This window comes from Helicoverpa zea, chromosome 11, assembly GCF_022581195.2.
Source record: "Helicoverpa zea isolate HzStark_Cry1AcR chromosome 11, ilHelZeax1.1, whole genome shotgun sequence".
Lineage (NCBI taxonomy): Eukaryota > Metazoa > Arthropoda > Insecta > Lepidoptera > Noctuidae > Helicoverpa > Helicoverpa zea.
In genome coordinates, this window is record NC_061462.1 from 7,145,896 (window position 1) to 7,160,822 (window position 14,927).

A 14,927-nucleotide genomic window follows, 5' to 3' on the forward strand; every position below is an offset into this window, starting at 1 on the left:
ACACTCAATATTTTTTTACACCTACGACCTAAAAATAACTTTCATAAAATAAAACCACATACACTTATTAGAAATTGTTATATTGTATTGATTTATTATTTAAGTATTATAAAAATATTAAATTATCATAGAGTTAACTACATATATTTTTATCTTCTAAGTTAGTACATGATTATATTTTACTTAAATAAAATAATTAGATCAATATAATAATTCATCTACTCACTTTAATCTAGGCACGTTATATTTTAAGGCACAATATTAAATTAATTAGTTCTTTAAACTATGCGTGTTCCTAAAGCACGACAAGATCCTAATCCAAAATTAAAACAAACATTTGTTAATAAACGCAATAACTGCTTCAAAAATGGGAATGAATTTTGTACTTCTTTGGGTCTGCATTAATCGACACAGATTGTGTTTAAGAAATTAATTACGTAATTGTAGATTCAAAAGTAATGGCAGTATAATATTTAAAATTAGTTTCTTTTATATTAAGATTTTTTGATCTTGTTGAATTTGCTTTATAAAGGCGGATTCAACGTCGGATGGTGTAATGATGCGCACGACGGAGTCTTCGTCGCAACTCGGCGGGGAACTTCTCGTAGCAGCGGCGGCAGGCGGGGCGCTCGTCGTACTCGTAGAACTTGCTCCTCGTGCTCAATGCTGCGTCACACACGGAGCACGCGAAGTGGTGCACACACCAAGCTTTGTTCAGAGCCGTGAACACTGGAAAAAAATAATTAACCTAGATTTTGCTCAAGACTTCGTTTGTTTGGAATTTTTACTTTGAACAGATTATTTAGTAATAAAATTATTGATAAAAAGTTATCGCTTCCTGAATAAACCGTTATGTGCCAAGTTTCATTCAGCATCAATTCACATAAATTTATAAATTCGGTAAGAGAAATAAGAATTGCTAAGAATAAAATGAATAATAATAATAATTATTAATCTTTTCAATAAAAATTAATAATTTACATATATATTTTATACATAATGTATTGAAATACCCAAAAAAAAAAAGGAAAATAGTAACACGACTAAAATGAGAAACGAGAAAGACGACAAGAAACTCTTTAAAAAATCAGCAATGTGCATCGGCTATGTGAGAGAAAACTAATAATGTTGACGAGAGCGGCCCGCCTACGCGCACGACTACCACCTCCGGGATCGTCGCTCAGCTCCGCCTCGCCGCCGCCGGACCCCGGACCACCAGTGATACCGGCGGCTGCAGCTGCGTCGAGCTCGAGCGACGAGTACTTCTCTCCGCCGACGTCGCCACCACCTGTACGTCGGCAGGGGAGACGCCGGCCACCGACGGGCTTGGGATCGGGGGACCATCAGGTCCCTAGCAGGGTCCCCGCTACCGGTGGTTGTGTGCAGCGCATGAGATGGACTCAGAAAATGAATGAGAACGTCATGCGCGCATACTACGGGTCCACAGAGGGAGGAACTAACCTCACTGCGTACCGTGATAGGATGCTGTCTCTGTCCCAGGTGCTTGAGCCAGCCGTCAACGTATCGGCCCAACGACTGTCGGATCAGGTGCGGGTTATCCAGCGCAATCACAGACTGGACGACGCCGCACTTGATCGGCTGCGCTTAGAGATGCTGAGCAGCCCTATGGTCACCACCTCGTCACAGGCCGCGGTGCCACCGCCACCTTCAGGCGGAGTCACGCCGCGGTCCAATCTCGTTGAACGGGATGAGGACAATAGGGTTGTAACGGTAAGTACTCAGTGCAACGAACGTGTGAGGAGTGCTCTGGAGGATGCGATTCAGGAATTTAGGTACTCACCCGTCGAAAACCGACCGCGACTACCTCGCTTGCCTATGCACAGACAGAATAGGGCGTTGGTGTGTGCTCTGGATTCGCTGTTGGAAAAATATTTTGAAAACAGCGAAGACCTCCTTGATACACACTCAATTATGTATTGCGCGGCTGTTGCGGCATGTCGTGTAGCTAATGTCAAATTCCCTGACAGTAACAGAGCTACACGACCAAAATCAGCGGTACCAGCTTGGCAGTGCAGGATTGAGCGTCGTATCGAGGGGGCCAGAGTACTCATCGGCAAACTATATTGCTTCAGGGAGGGTAATACCCGACCACGGGTGATGCGCTTTGTGAGACGTGCATTCATGGGGACTGGACTCAGTCCTCATGAATATATGCCGCGTATCGCGGAGCGCATCGACTTCCTGAAGCAAAAAGTCTGTGCATGGGCTAGCCGTATTCGAAGGTATAAACGACGGGTAGAACGTTACACCCAGAATCGTATGTTCCAGAGTGATCAAAGATGGGTATATAGAACTTGGGAGCGACCTGAGCAATACGTGATGGACGGGAGCCGGCCGGATGATGATGCCACAAACACGTTTTGGCGCAACCTCTGGTCGACGCCCGTATTTCACGAGGAGGGTGACTGGACACGTGATGTTGAACGGAAGTGTGAACAAATACCAGAAATGGAGGAGGTCAATATTACCTCCTCCGACGTAGCCTGTGCAGTTCGTCCGATGCAAAACTGGAAATCACCAGGACCGGATGGACTGCACAATTTCTGGTTAAAGTGGCTGCAAAGTTCACACCCCTGTTTAGCATCACAGTTTCAGTCATCCTTAGAAGCCGGGTCGCTCCCACAGTTTCTAACAACAGGAGTTACCCATCTGCTCCATAAATCAGGCAGTACCGCGGAACCCAAAAATTATAGACCGATCACTTGTTTACCGACGGTCTATAAACTTCTTACATCTATTTTGAGATTAAAAATAAACCAACATATTGAAAAATATTCAATTATGTCAGTTTCTCAAAATGGATGTAAGAAGGGGTCCCGTGCTACTAAGGAGCTGCTCCTCACTGATATGGTCATCAGCCAACAGGTTCGACGATCCCGAAAGAATTTGTCGACATGTTGGATAGACTATAAGAAGGCCTACGACTCGGTCCCCCATGCATGGCTTAGGAGGGTACTGGAGTTGTATAAAATAAATACAACTCTACGCGCCTTTCTTGCGTCATGTATGGAGCAATGGAGAACGGTTCTTCACTATCCAGGATGTAGACAAATTGAAGGGACCGGCGATCCTATTAAGATCGAGCGGGGAATATTCCAGGGTGACAGTTTGAGTCCACTTTGGTTTTGCCTGGCCTTGAACCCTTTGAGCACATTGCTAGAGGGTTCGGGGCTGGGCTATCCTTTGCGGAGAGGGGGTCAGGTTATATCCCATTTGCTTTATATGGATGATCTGAAACTGTTTGCCACTACAGAACTGCAGCTGATGAAGCTACTGAAGATCACTGAAAATTTCAGTAGTTGCATCAGGATGGAGTTCGGTGTGGACAAATGTGCAGTCATGCATGTAAAGCGAGGGGGAATTGTGGAATCTGAGGGAGTACAACTCTCAGATTCCATAAACCTGAGATCACTCTCCGCAAACGATACATATAAATACTTGGGTATGGCGGAGGGGTTAGGCATCAATGTGGCTGTCATGAAACAGTCATTACGGGAGCGTTTCTTTGGCCGCCTGAATAAGGTCCTAAAAAGTTCCTTATCAGGCGGCAACAAGGTTCGCGCCTATAATGGTTGGGTCATGCCAGTCCTGATGTACTCCTTCGGCATACTCAAATGGACTCAAACTGAATTGGATGCCTTGGATAGGAGAGTCCGCACACTGCTGACCGCAGAACGAATGCATCACCCACGATCGTCGGTGATGAGACTGTACATCCCACGGAAATGTGGAGGCCGAGGCTTTTTAAATGCAAAGACGCTCCACAACCGTGAGGTGTGCAGTCTCAGAGAATATCTTCTCAAAAGCGACGTGGGTATGCATCGTGATATGGTAGCAGTGGACAAAGGACTCACCCCGCTATCGTTGGCAAATGAGAACTGGCGCAGACCTGTGGTACTAACTACCCATGATCGCAAGGAGGTATGGCAGAGCAAACAGCTACACGGACGCTTCTTCGGGGCTCTTCATGGCCCCGATGTAGACTTCAATGCGTCCGTATCTTGGCTACGCTTCGGTGACTTGTTTGGAGAAACCGAAGGGTTTGTATGTGCAATTATGGACGAAGTTATCCTTACGAATAACTACCGGAGATATATCGTGAAAGACGGGACGGTTGACATATGTCGGGCATGTCACCATCCGGGTGAGTCTATCAGACATATTATATCTGGTTGTTCTCGTTTGGCTAATGGTGAATATTTGCACAGACATAACCAAGTGGCCAAGATTATCCACCAGCAGCTTGCTCTGCAATACAACCTTGTAGACCTTGAGGTACCGTACTACAAGTATGCGCCCGACCCAGTTCTCGAAAAGGACCATATCACGTTGTACTGGGATCGATCTATCATCACTGACAGGACTATTGTAGCCAATAAGCCTGATATTGTGGTGATAGATCGATCAGCGCGCCGCGCGATGATAGTCGATGTCGCCGTTCCGCATGACGAGAACCTTGTGAAAGCTGAGAAAGAGAAACAAATAAAGTATCTCGACTTAGCGCACGAGGTTGTCGCCATGTGGAGTGTCGACACGGCTGTTGTTGTGCCGATTGTCGTTACGGCCAATGGTTTAATAGCCAAGAGCCTCGACGAACACCTCAGGAGGCTCTCGTTGGGCGGCTGGATCAAGGGACTGATTCAGAAGGCAGTACTCCTTGATACGGCACGTATTGTGAGGAGGTTTCTGTCTCTGGGACCCTAACCACCGGTACCTTGGACCCTGTGCCCGATATCGGTGGCAACCTATTTTTTATATTTTTAAATGTTTTTTATTTTTATATTTAATATTTAAAAATGTAAATTATATGCTGGAAAATAAATAAATACCAAAATGAATAATATCTGTATATAAAGGACCATGAGTCAAATTGGGCTCATTGTCCAACAGAGTTATAGCATATGCCGTGTTTGTACTAAAATTGTTACTATGGGCACTACCTTCAATTCCATGGCAAAAAAAAGATATGCACTTAAATAGGTTTTGTAGAAAAGGACAATTGTTAGGAGTCGTAGTGCGCTTGGTTGTTCATGACATAAAACCTAATTCGCAGGATTTGATTATGCTAGGATTATGGGACCACCTCATAATCACCAGGTCAGGATCTGATGATGGAACCCCTGAGAAATCGAGGGTAACTTTCGAAAATTGTAGGCGTGCATAGGTTAAAAACTTGACAATGAGGTGTACTTCTGATAACACTATGCAACAGTGAAGGTTTGGAGCTGACCTGGTGATGGAGACCGGAGAAGGTCGAGGGAACTCGACAACTTACATATTAAACTACCTCGTGTTTGGGCTTATATTATTCGTATTGATGGGAACTTTCCACAAATGCGGATAGTGACAACTATGCTTGTCACTGAAAAGCCAAAAATAAAAAAACTTTTTACAAACAAATAAAACCGACTCCCAAAAACACTGAAAAGCAAAAAAAAACTATTCTTAGGTGCATCGGCATAGAAGTCGGTGGCGTATAAACTCAAGAACATCCATTAGACACTGACTTCTAAACCTACAATGCCATAACAGCACTACTTTTTGCAGAATATTAGTTTATTTATGGTCGGAGAAAAATATTTATAGCAAAATAACCCCGTGGATTCTTCGCAAAAATGAGTTTAAATCTTTATATTTAGTGCTTTACAAGTATATTCAAAGTGGTCTCATCTCTGTTGGTGGGTGAGCCCAGGCTTCATACATTTTTGCCCATGGTCCTTTGACTTACCATCGCCAGCAATCACTTGGTTGCACACATAACACAAGTTTCCGAATAATTGATGATAATGCTGTTCGCAATAGGCAAGGCCCTTCTTTTCGTAGTGGCGATGGCCATGGAATGGCTTTTCACATTTGGCACACACAAAGTGCTGAAAGAGGAAATTCAGATTTTATTATTTTGCTCACCCTAAAAATTAACAATAGAATTTAATGCAGCTAGTAACTCATTATACAAACCTCAACATGCCAATGTTTTCCAAGGGCAGTAACAATCCTCTCTTCAATTGGACGACGGCAAGCGCCACAAATAGGGATGCCCATTTTATCATGGCAACGAAGGCAGAAGAGGTTGTTCTGAAAACAAGAAAAGACCGAATTTTAAGGAGCGAATAGTTGTTTAATGCGTGATATTACAGATCTTGTCAGTTAGCATCTTATGTAGGCCTTTTTTTTATTTCAGCTGTTTATATTATGTAGGCCTGCTACCAAAATCTATGATAATTTTAATAAAAAGTCTTACCACATCATTGGCAGCATATCCTGGGCGGTGCTTGACCTCCCTAGCGGTATGATCGAGCTCAACACCGCACGTGGCGCAAGTGAAGTGGTATCCGTGGTATACCTCGCCCCGGTAACGCAATGGCTCACCGTCAATAACTCCACTATAATGAAAATTAAGAAATACATCAGGATTGAGGATTGAGATGATCACGGTAAGAAAGGATTAGCTGTGCCAACTCTAAATTTAAAAAATATAGGCAAGGGCAGTCAGCGGAGGTAATGGTGGGGTTTAATACTAAAACTTTAAAATTTACTTACTGGCACTTATGGCACATGTAGTTGAGCAATCCATCGGCCTTAATACGCGCGTTACAGGTGTGGCACAATGCGCGCCCACCGTTTTTAATAAAGCCTGCATCTGCCAGTTCTACATTACATTCCTCACAACGGAAGCATGCTGGATGCCAGTTGGCGTTCATCGCTTTGATCACGCGACCAATCACAAATTCGCCTGAAATTACGGAAAAATCAACAAGTTTCCTGGAGTATTGATGAACTATGGGGAATAACATATTAGGTCCATTTTCTTGTAGAACAATGAATGATTCATGGATAAACCTAAAATAAATTTGTTACATTGTAATTTTACTTACAACTTTATTGTGTTATTTTCATTGGAGTGTACCAATTCATGAATAATCTTTACTTGTGAATAAAGTTATAATGCAATCTTTCACATTGCATGCAAAGAAGGTATGCCGAAGCCTGTTGGGGCTGCAGAGTCAAAAGAATTACTGCCGGCAGGACTGAACGGCTCCAGAAGAAAAATGGTGGGTTTTAGTCAGTAAGAGTCTGACACTACCTCATGTTGCAACCACAGTGGAAGGGGTGATGACATTTGATGATTTCACACAAGAAATGGCATGTAGGTAGGAAAGATTCTGGTAAAGTGATGATCATTTGCCAGCCTCGCATCAAAACTTTAAACAAGGACAATTATTATAAGTAATGTGACTAATAAATACCGCATTTTCCGCAACAAGGAGCGAACAGCACTTGGAAATCGCGCTCGCAGTATTTGCGGCCTTCAAACTCGTAAAAAATACCCTCAGGAAAGACACGGAAACATTGGGCACACCTGTGAAGTAAACATATTTGTTTATACATGTACACAGTATTTCAATTTTGTAAGTGTACTTTAAGGAACTTACACAAAGCAGTTGGTATGCCATAGTTCTCCATTGGAGTTCACAATCTTTTCATTAGCCTCAAAGCCATCCCCACAGCGGGTACAGAACATGTTGTCCAGCGACATTGTTGCTAATCTATAAACAAACACAAGAATTAATTTATTGAACACTCTTATTAGACTTAAATTGTAGACCTGCTTCACTTTTCTCTTATTTTTTTACATTTTTATTTAGTAAAGTTTTGCTTTAGTACATAATTAAATTTATGAAGACTAGCAATTTCAAGGATTTTATAGATTTTTTTTCTTTTTAAATATTCTCTAGATAAAGTGGAACAGGTACAAGGTAAGGTTATTACTAAGATCATAGTTATTTTGTTTGTAATGGTTAAAAGGCAGTATTTTCCTGGTGATGCAACAGGTAAATTTTTATTAAATGTGTGTTATTTAGGCATTTTAAGCTTGTTGATTGTTTGCATGAAAATTTAGGTATGGACAATCTCCATATTTTAGTATGATAAATGAAGACATTAATTTGACATTCAGAAATGGTATGTTTTGTATACAAAACTGCTTAGATATCTTGTGAATGATTACAATTGTTTTACTATTGTCACACTGTAATTTCTATATAATCATGCTCATTAAACTATTTGAAGTAACAAGACAAATTTTAATCCATGTAGTTGTAGGATTATTTTAATAAAATCTATAGATGTATTTAGCTACTACATTATGGAAAGCCTGAATTACATTAGAAGCCTGAATATTAAGTTTATTATTGTGCTGTGCTGTTCCCTTATGAACATATAACATCATTGATGATATACATATATGGAGGTGCCTGTTATGAGCAATTAATACAAGTAGGTTAACCACTCCCACGTCCCACTATCTCAGATGCAGCTTACCCTGGCATTTTCGCCGTCTACTGTTTACTACGTAAAATAACACTTGTTCTTCAATATACGTTCTGTCAAAAAGAAGAATTGTGTGAATAAAAAAACCTCAACCCTTTACCTGATCTCTAACTTTACGATTTCCAAGTATCCCAATAGATTGATACAAATAGAAGTGATGTAATGCTGTCAAAAATAGTTGAAGCCACACATTAATCAAAGAAAATGTTTACTTACGTAGTTGGGCTTCACAGAATTTAATACTTTTGTTCTTAATTAATTTGTTAGAACATTATAATTAAGTTTTAATCAACGATTCACGCACTCCACATAAAACAGAAACAATTCTCTGAAAGGAGTATTTTGGTGATGAATCAGATGAATGACAAATTGACAATGTCTGACAAATAATCTGACAGATGTGATTCATTGTGCCAAGAACTTTTTGGCAAGTATGGAGTGAATAATTCTGTTCGTGAATAATAATTGCTCTACAATTATAATCAAAAGGCAAATTGTAACCTCGTTACAAACGAAGAACACGGTCTAAGGGAGATGGTTGATTATCAGATCAAATAGTTCCGAGTTTTGGCTTCAAATAAATGTTAAGTTATTGATCCTGTGTATAGCAATACTGCCTACGAGAGCTTGCTACATAATATTCATCTGTGGCTACGAGCTCCTGTCATTTCTGTCAAACCAACAATACATACAACTGTCAAATCCAACTGAAGGAATTGCGCCAAAAGGATTGTTGAATTTCTTGCAATTCTGAATTCTGTCAAACTCTCAAAACGATATTTTATCACCACAGAACGTTACAATGGAAGATAAAGCTAATTTGAAAGCTGTAAAGGAATTGATATTAGATGAGCAAAAGTTAGTTACCTATATTTCTATAAGCAAGGAGCTATGTATTCACGTGAACGAAGCAAAATCTTTACTATCTCAAACAGTTGAAGATCTTAGAAAAGCATATCCAGAAACTGTCTTGAGCGTATCGTATATCATTTCTGGATTATTAAATGACAACAGTGGATGCCTAACTGTATGTCCTGAAGAAGACTTAGACGCACTCAAGAAAACATTCAAAATTATATTTTATCAGCATGTTTATTGCGTTAGTCGAGGCCCCAACTCCGTTGATAACGTTGCGTTGACTGCTGTGAACAAATTTGAAGATCTCACTTTATGTACTGGATTAATAAGGGCTAATGCTTGTACTAAACGGACAGATGATGAAATAGGAAATTTGAAATCCAAAAATCTTCCAGTTTTTAATGAACCGAAAACAGCAAACATAAGACAGAACTCTAAGAGCGTAGTTAAAGAGGCCAGTAAACATGATACACTTAAAAAGGAACCTGAAGTTAAAATGGAGCCCAATATAAAATCAGAAATCCCCTCACCAAGAAAAGATATGTCAAACAACAAAGCACCTAATAGTAAACCTAACAATAAAACAGCTTCAAAAGGAATTGCTGGATTCTTCAGTAAAGTTAATGGAGATAAAGCTAAGAAACTTAAAGTTCAGGAATCTGAGATTAAAGTAGAGAAGGATGTAGAAACTGAAGCAAAAACTGTTGAAACTAAAATATCACCAACCACAGCAGGAAAAAATACTTCAGCAAAGAATGGGAAAGATAAAATAAACAGTAACAAAGCTCTTACTCAGATCAAAAAGAATGCCAAAGTAGATAAAAAACGTAAAAGACTTTTACACGTGTCAGATAGTGAGAGTGAAACTGAGGATAATGATCCTTTCAAAAATGAAATGGATGTTGATCAAGACTCTGAAGATGAAATACCTCCAACACCAACCGTAAATACAGTTAAAATTACCTCTGGTATAGTAAACCCTAAAAAGAGGAGAAAGATTGTGGATAAAACTTATACTGATGAGGATGGTTATATTTTGACAAAGAAAGAAGAAGTTTATGAAAGTTGCTCAGAAAATGAGGATGAAGCAAAAGAGAATTCCAACCAAGTTAAAGAAAATGGGATTCAAGTTAAAGCACCTGTTTTACATGCTAAAGAAAACTCTGAGCAAGTTAAATCAATCAAAACTGAATCATCACCACCAGAGAGTAAAACCAAGAAAAAGAAAATATCACCACCACAGAAAGGAAAACAGCAGACAATTAACAGTTTTTTCAAGAAGGCTTAAAATAAATATAATAAAATGGTGTGCCTTAAACAGAATCATGTATATTAACTGTTCACTCATTTTATGTTTGTGGAGTAAAAACAAACTCAATTAAGTATGTTTGAATTTTATTGTTGTAACATTATTTTTCATTAAAATCACATTTCCAGAGTATTTGAATTTATCTTTTGGTACCAATAGCCACAACCCAATCTGGATGTACTTGCACATCTACTAGATATGAACATTTCGTGTTGTAGGTCGAAGACTGGACATCTTGGCTCGATACTTGCCTGTTAAAAAAGTAATTTAATTAGTAAATAAAGGCTCTAGTTGCCTAAATTTAATTTCATAAAAACAAAACTTACTTGGACTTAGAGTTACAATCCGACATAATTTTGACAATGCCATCCATGCCAGCTGAGCACAGAAGAGAATTATCGACCAATGGGTCACTGGGATCTGACAAAACCCTATTTGTCAAGCTAGGTTTCCCAACAGATGACCAATCCAATGCAGTAACTTTTCCATGATGACCTCTATACTCATGAATACAGGTGCACGCTGCTAAATCCCACACTTTGATTTTCTTGTCATCTCCTTGAACAAATAAAAATTGAAAGTCAATTAACATAATCTTATCTTATACCTATATAAAATTGAATTGCTATTCAAGAGTGGCTGGGCCGATTTGGCTTTTTTTGGTTTTTAAATGTTTGTAGAGGTGTAAGGAAGGTTTAAACGATACGAAGTTTGTTTGGTCAGCTAGTAATATACAAAAACAGTACCAGCACTAGCTAAATGAGCCCCAGAGGGAGAGAAGGCGAGCGTCCGAACGACCCCGCGGTGTCCGCACAGGATCCGCACCAATCGAGCGTCTGATACCATCCATAAGCGAACCGTACGGTCAGCACCACCAGTTGCTATATATGCTTCATTTGGGTGAAATTTTACACACTGAAAAAGAAATAAAAAAGAATGACATGTAAGTATGTATAATGAAGAATTTCTTTATTAGAAGTTTCTAGTTTCTACCCAGTTTTTGAAAGTCAATGTGAATTTAACCTGAGTAAAAAAGCATCCAGTTGGCAGACTGTTGCCCTTAATAGAGAAAAATGGAAGAAGATGGAGGAGGCGTATACCCATATGGGATCCATTTTTTAAATAAAAAATTAAAACAAATAATAATTAACATGTAAATGATATAAATAATGTAAATAAATGGATATAAATAGGCTTTAAATGAAATAATAAAATAGCATCAAACTGAACTGTTTTAAGTTAATACTTACTGTGACCTCAGACATGTGACCAACAAATATCCGAATTGGAAACGTTCTACTAAGAGACCACAGCTTTGCAGTCCTGTCGTGCGAGCCAGTAACAAACAGTCCACTCTTCGAGACATCCATACACCATATTGGGTAGTTATGACCTCTGTAATTACATAGCATATATAATAAGGTTTTAACATTAAACTTAGAAACTTTCATGCAGAGAAGAATGTTTAATGAACCTATAAATTGCAGCACAGGAATAATCAGTCAGCCTCCATGCTCGAATAGTGTTGTCTTGAGAAGCTGATACCACCAATTCTTCTCTTGGGAGAACACTGACAGCTTGAATTGGTCCAGAGTGTCCTCTCAAAGGTACTCCTGCACCTATTTGTCTAAAAGTAAAAATAAATGAATAAACATAGTTAAGACTTTGTTTCATTTTATGTAAAATCTATTTTGAATATATTTTTCTAACTTACAAGGTGTTATCATCAGGGACTAGCTCATGTGGTACAAAACATGCTAGTTCAACTTCAGAAATATTTCGATTGACACGTCTATTTATATTGTTTTGTCCAAGGTCCCACAATCTGATCTCAGAATTACTGAATCCTCCACATAACATATTACAGTACTCATCTGTTTTTGCACAAATTAAACTGAAAAGAAAAAACATGATATGAGTGTTTGTGCCATCTATTTGTTGTGATTTCAATTACAACCAATGTTTTTTATATAATACTTACTTAGTATCTGGAGCTGCTATTTTGTACAACTTCAAAGGAGCTGTTGATTCTCTGACCCCTTTGATTGCTTCTTGAAGTTCCATTAGCTCTTTATCAATACTTATATATTCTGCATGTCCATTACATTCTGCAAAAATATCTAAAAAGTTTTTAATGCATCGCTATGCACCGCAGTATCTATAAAGCAACAGTAATTATCTTAGACTGTACCATTTGTATCTATAATTTTTTCTTCAGAATTAGTTCCAGTGACACTGATTTCGTCATCCATTTCTTCTTCGTCATCTTCCTGTAAATTTTAAATCTGTTAGATTTTATTCATATTTGCTTAACAAGAAACAGTGTCCTGAGAAATTAGTGGTGGATAAATTAACTCAAGCTTAAGGGTGAATCCCCACTGAAAGAGCAACGGTCGGCAGCGGCCGTAAGAGCACGGACAATGTAAGAGCGCGGCGCGGCGCCGCGCGACCCGCCGCGCTCGCGCTCAATCACTTGCATTTACGGCCGCTGCTCTTTGAGTGGGGATTGACCCTAAATCTTAAAGCTAACACTTTTGAAAATGCTCAAGTCTTTATCAAGTCACTACAGTACCAAGGGGCTTCCTGAAACAGTATGTCTCATGTGACCTGCCATGGCTTTGCATCTACCTATAGATAAAATCTGTTCATTTTTTTTTGAGTGTATCGCCTCAGTTTTCTTTGATTTGTAATGTGATAGTATAGGTACTTACAGAATTCTTTTTATCTGGGTCATTATTAATGTCAATATGGAACCATGTTTGTAGAACTTGTATTAGGAGAACATGTCCATGTTTAGCTAGATAAGCTTTTAACATATTCAATGCATCTTGGGACAAACTAATATCATATTTACAGGACCTGAAAAAATTATAGCAAGTATATAACACAACTTAATTTATTGAAGTAGCTTTTTCCATCATGAAATGCTTTTTTTATTTGTTACCTGAAAGCGGCAATGGATGGTCGAGTTTCAACCTCCTGCAATGTGTAAATTGATCCAATATCATCGAGTATTTGATTCATATAATCCTTCTCAGGTGTTTCATTGTCGATTGTGCCATTTTGTAGGGAATTGAACAACTGCTCCAAGCTGTTTGGCCTGTACAATGCTGACGGTAGGTTACCATCAATTGGCTGATGATACGATAAATCTTTTTGTGGTAATGTGGCAGAATGTCTCTTAAGAAACATTTGCGCAGGCCCACCATGACCTCCTCTTAACATCTCTAGGTATAAGTGGCAGAGTAAAGGACATAATAATCCAAGAAGCTCATTTTTTACCTTTTCTTGTTTTATTTCTTTAATAAAGTTGACAAACCTAAAAGCAAACATGAAAAATTATTTTATTTATACCAAAGATACCTTCATTTCTGTTACAATGAAGGATATCTTAATTTATTTTACGATAAACGAGCTTACCTTGAATACTGTAAGTCGTATTGACCAGAATCATTGTTAATGCATGAAAATAAGATTGAATTAGCTCGACTTGCTTCACATTGAACAATCGTTGCTACAGCCATTTGATCAGCACTTCTGCTCAGATTATTATTATTATTAAACACGTCTATGTCCTGAAAGCAAGAAAACATTTATAAGTATTAAATTAAATCACTTTTGTAAACAGAACTTATTGAGATTGTAAGTTAAACTTACAGGATAGTTTCGACGTTCTAAGTAGGATGTGACCGCAGCTTTAATTGCATCATTTCTAGTCTTTTTCATTAAAGACATCAGTTTTAAAATTATTGGTATTAATAAATAACCAAAACAACAGCTGATTTCTTAAATTTGTCATTCACAAATAATCAAGAGTTGATAAATAAAGAAATCACAATAACACAACAACTCGGTCGCAGAAATGCTTGTTGGTTGAACAGATACTTCTCCTGTCAGTTGTCACTTTGACAGCTAAATGTATTTCTCGGCCGAGTATACGAATAGGTACCAAAGCTTTGTGTCACGCGATTTTATATATTTTTTTCAATATTTAGGAACAATTTTGGCTCCAATAGAGGTCATACAGATTTGTAAGTTAATATTAGGGTGTTTTAGTTAGTATAAAGGTGCCTTCAAGGCATAAATGAGAGCCATTGCCTAGCGGGGATGCAGTCGAATGTGCAATGCATAAGGCCCAGCGCACACCGCTGGAAACGCATTTCGTTGAATCGCTTGGGCGGATTCGAGTGGCGCACGCTGGGTGAGACGCTCGCCTTTCGTAGGGATTTATGAAAAATGAAGATTTTTTTCGGTGTATTTTGAGTATGTAGGATTGTTAGGATATAAGCATACACTGATTAATGGATATACACATAATGGGTTTGTTCATTTTCAATGTATGGAAATGGAATTTCTTTCCCTCATGAAACCTTTCATATCCATTGTGTTCAGTTAAAACTTTCAGGAG

The 14,927-nt window shown here is 38.8% G+C and overlaps 3 protein-coding genes across 5 annotated transcripts; 1 reads left to right on the plus strand and 2 right to left on the minus strand.

Annotated features, from left to right (window-relative positions):
* Positions 1-62: 62 nt before the first annotated feature.
* On the minus strand, positions 63-8,739 carry LOC124634404 (LIM and senescent cell antigen-like-containing domain protein 2). Of its 2 annotated transcripts, XM_047169976.1 has the most exons (9): positions 8,569-8,739; positions 8,344-8,405; positions 7,455-7,568; positions 7,269-7,381; positions 6,562-6,754; positions 6,263-6,404; positions 5,980-6,096; positions 5,750-5,891; positions 63-729 (listed from the first exon to the last, which is right to left on the minus strand). In XM_047169976.1, the coding sequence occupies exons 2-9, from the start codon at positions 8,349-8,351 to the stop codon at positions 539-541; spliced, it is 1,020 nt and encodes a 339-aa protein (XP_047025932.1). In that variant the 5' UTR covers positions 8,352-8,405; positions 8,569-8,739; the 3' UTR covers positions 63-538. The 2 variants fall into 2 exon arrangements, with proteins under 2 accessions (XP_047025932.1, XP_047025933.1); XM_047169977.1 differs by lacking the exon at positions 8,344-8,405.
* Positions 8,740-9,013: 274 nt separating this feature from the next.
* On the plus strand, positions 9,014-10,651 carry LOC124634402 (DNA polymerase delta subunit 3-like). The gene has a single exon (XM_047169974.1). It carries the CDS (start codon positions 9,155-9,157, stop codon positions 10,496-10,498), a length of 1,344 nt encoding a protein of 447 aa, XP_047025930.1. The 5' UTR covers positions 9,014-9,154; the 3' UTR covers positions 10,499-10,651.
* Positions 10,589-14,404, minus strand: LOC124634401 (TAF5-like RNA polymerase II p300/CBP-associated factor-associated factor 65 kDa subunit 5L). 2 transcript variants are annotated; one of them, XM_047169973.1, is made up of 12 exons: positions 14,177-14,404; positions 13,940-14,094; positions 13,464-13,838; positions 13,231-13,378; positions 12,711-12,789; positions 12,501-12,627; positions 12,234-12,413; positions 11,994-12,146; positions 11,770-11,914; positions 11,266-11,434; positions 10,846-11,077; positions 10,589-10,770 (listed from the first exon to the last, which is right to left on the minus strand). In XM_047169973.1, the coding sequence occupies exons 1-12, from the start codon at positions 14,252-14,254 to the stop codon at positions 10,659-10,661; spliced, it is 1,953 nt and encodes a 650-aa protein (XP_047025929.1). In that variant the 5' UTR covers positions 14,255-14,404; the 3' UTR covers positions 10,589-10,658. The 2 variants fall into 2 exon arrangements, with proteins under 2 accessions (XP_047025929.1, XP_047025928.1); XM_047169972.1 differs by having other exon boundaries at positions 12,501-12,639.
* Positions 14,405-14,927: the final 523 nt, after the last annotated feature.

What these genes read in the sequence shown, in the direction of transcription:
- LOC124634401 (XM_047169972.1), bottom strand. Translation starts at nt 14,254, where the DNA reads ATGTCTTTAATGAAAAAGACTAGAAATGATGCAATTAAAGCTGCGGTC. An exon ending in ATAGCAGCTCCAGATACTAA is followed by an intron (nt 12,414 to 12,500) that starts GTAAGTATTATA and finishes TTTTCTTTTCAG; the next exon opens with TTTAATTTGTGCAAAAACAG. An exon ending in TCCTGTGCTGCAATTTATAG is followed by an intron (nt 11,915 to 11,993) that starts GTTCATTAAACA and finishes ATGTAATTACAG; the next exon opens with AGGTCATAACTACCCAATAT.
- LOC124634402 (XM_047169974.1), top strand. Translation starts at nt 9,155, where the DNA reads ATGGAAGATAAAGCTAATTTGAAAGCTGTAAAGGAATTGATATTAGAT.
- LOC124634404 (XM_047169976.1), bottom strand. An exon ending in GAAAACATTGGCATGTTGAG is followed by an intron (nt 5,892 to 5,979) that starts GTTTGTATAATG and finishes TTCCTCTTTCAG; the next exon opens with CACTTTGTGTGTGCCAAATG. An exon ending in CCAAGTGATTGCTGGCGATG is followed by an intron (nt 730 to 5,749) that starts GTAAGTCAAAGG and finishes ATTTTTTTCCAG; the next exon opens with TGTTCACGGCTCTGAACAAA.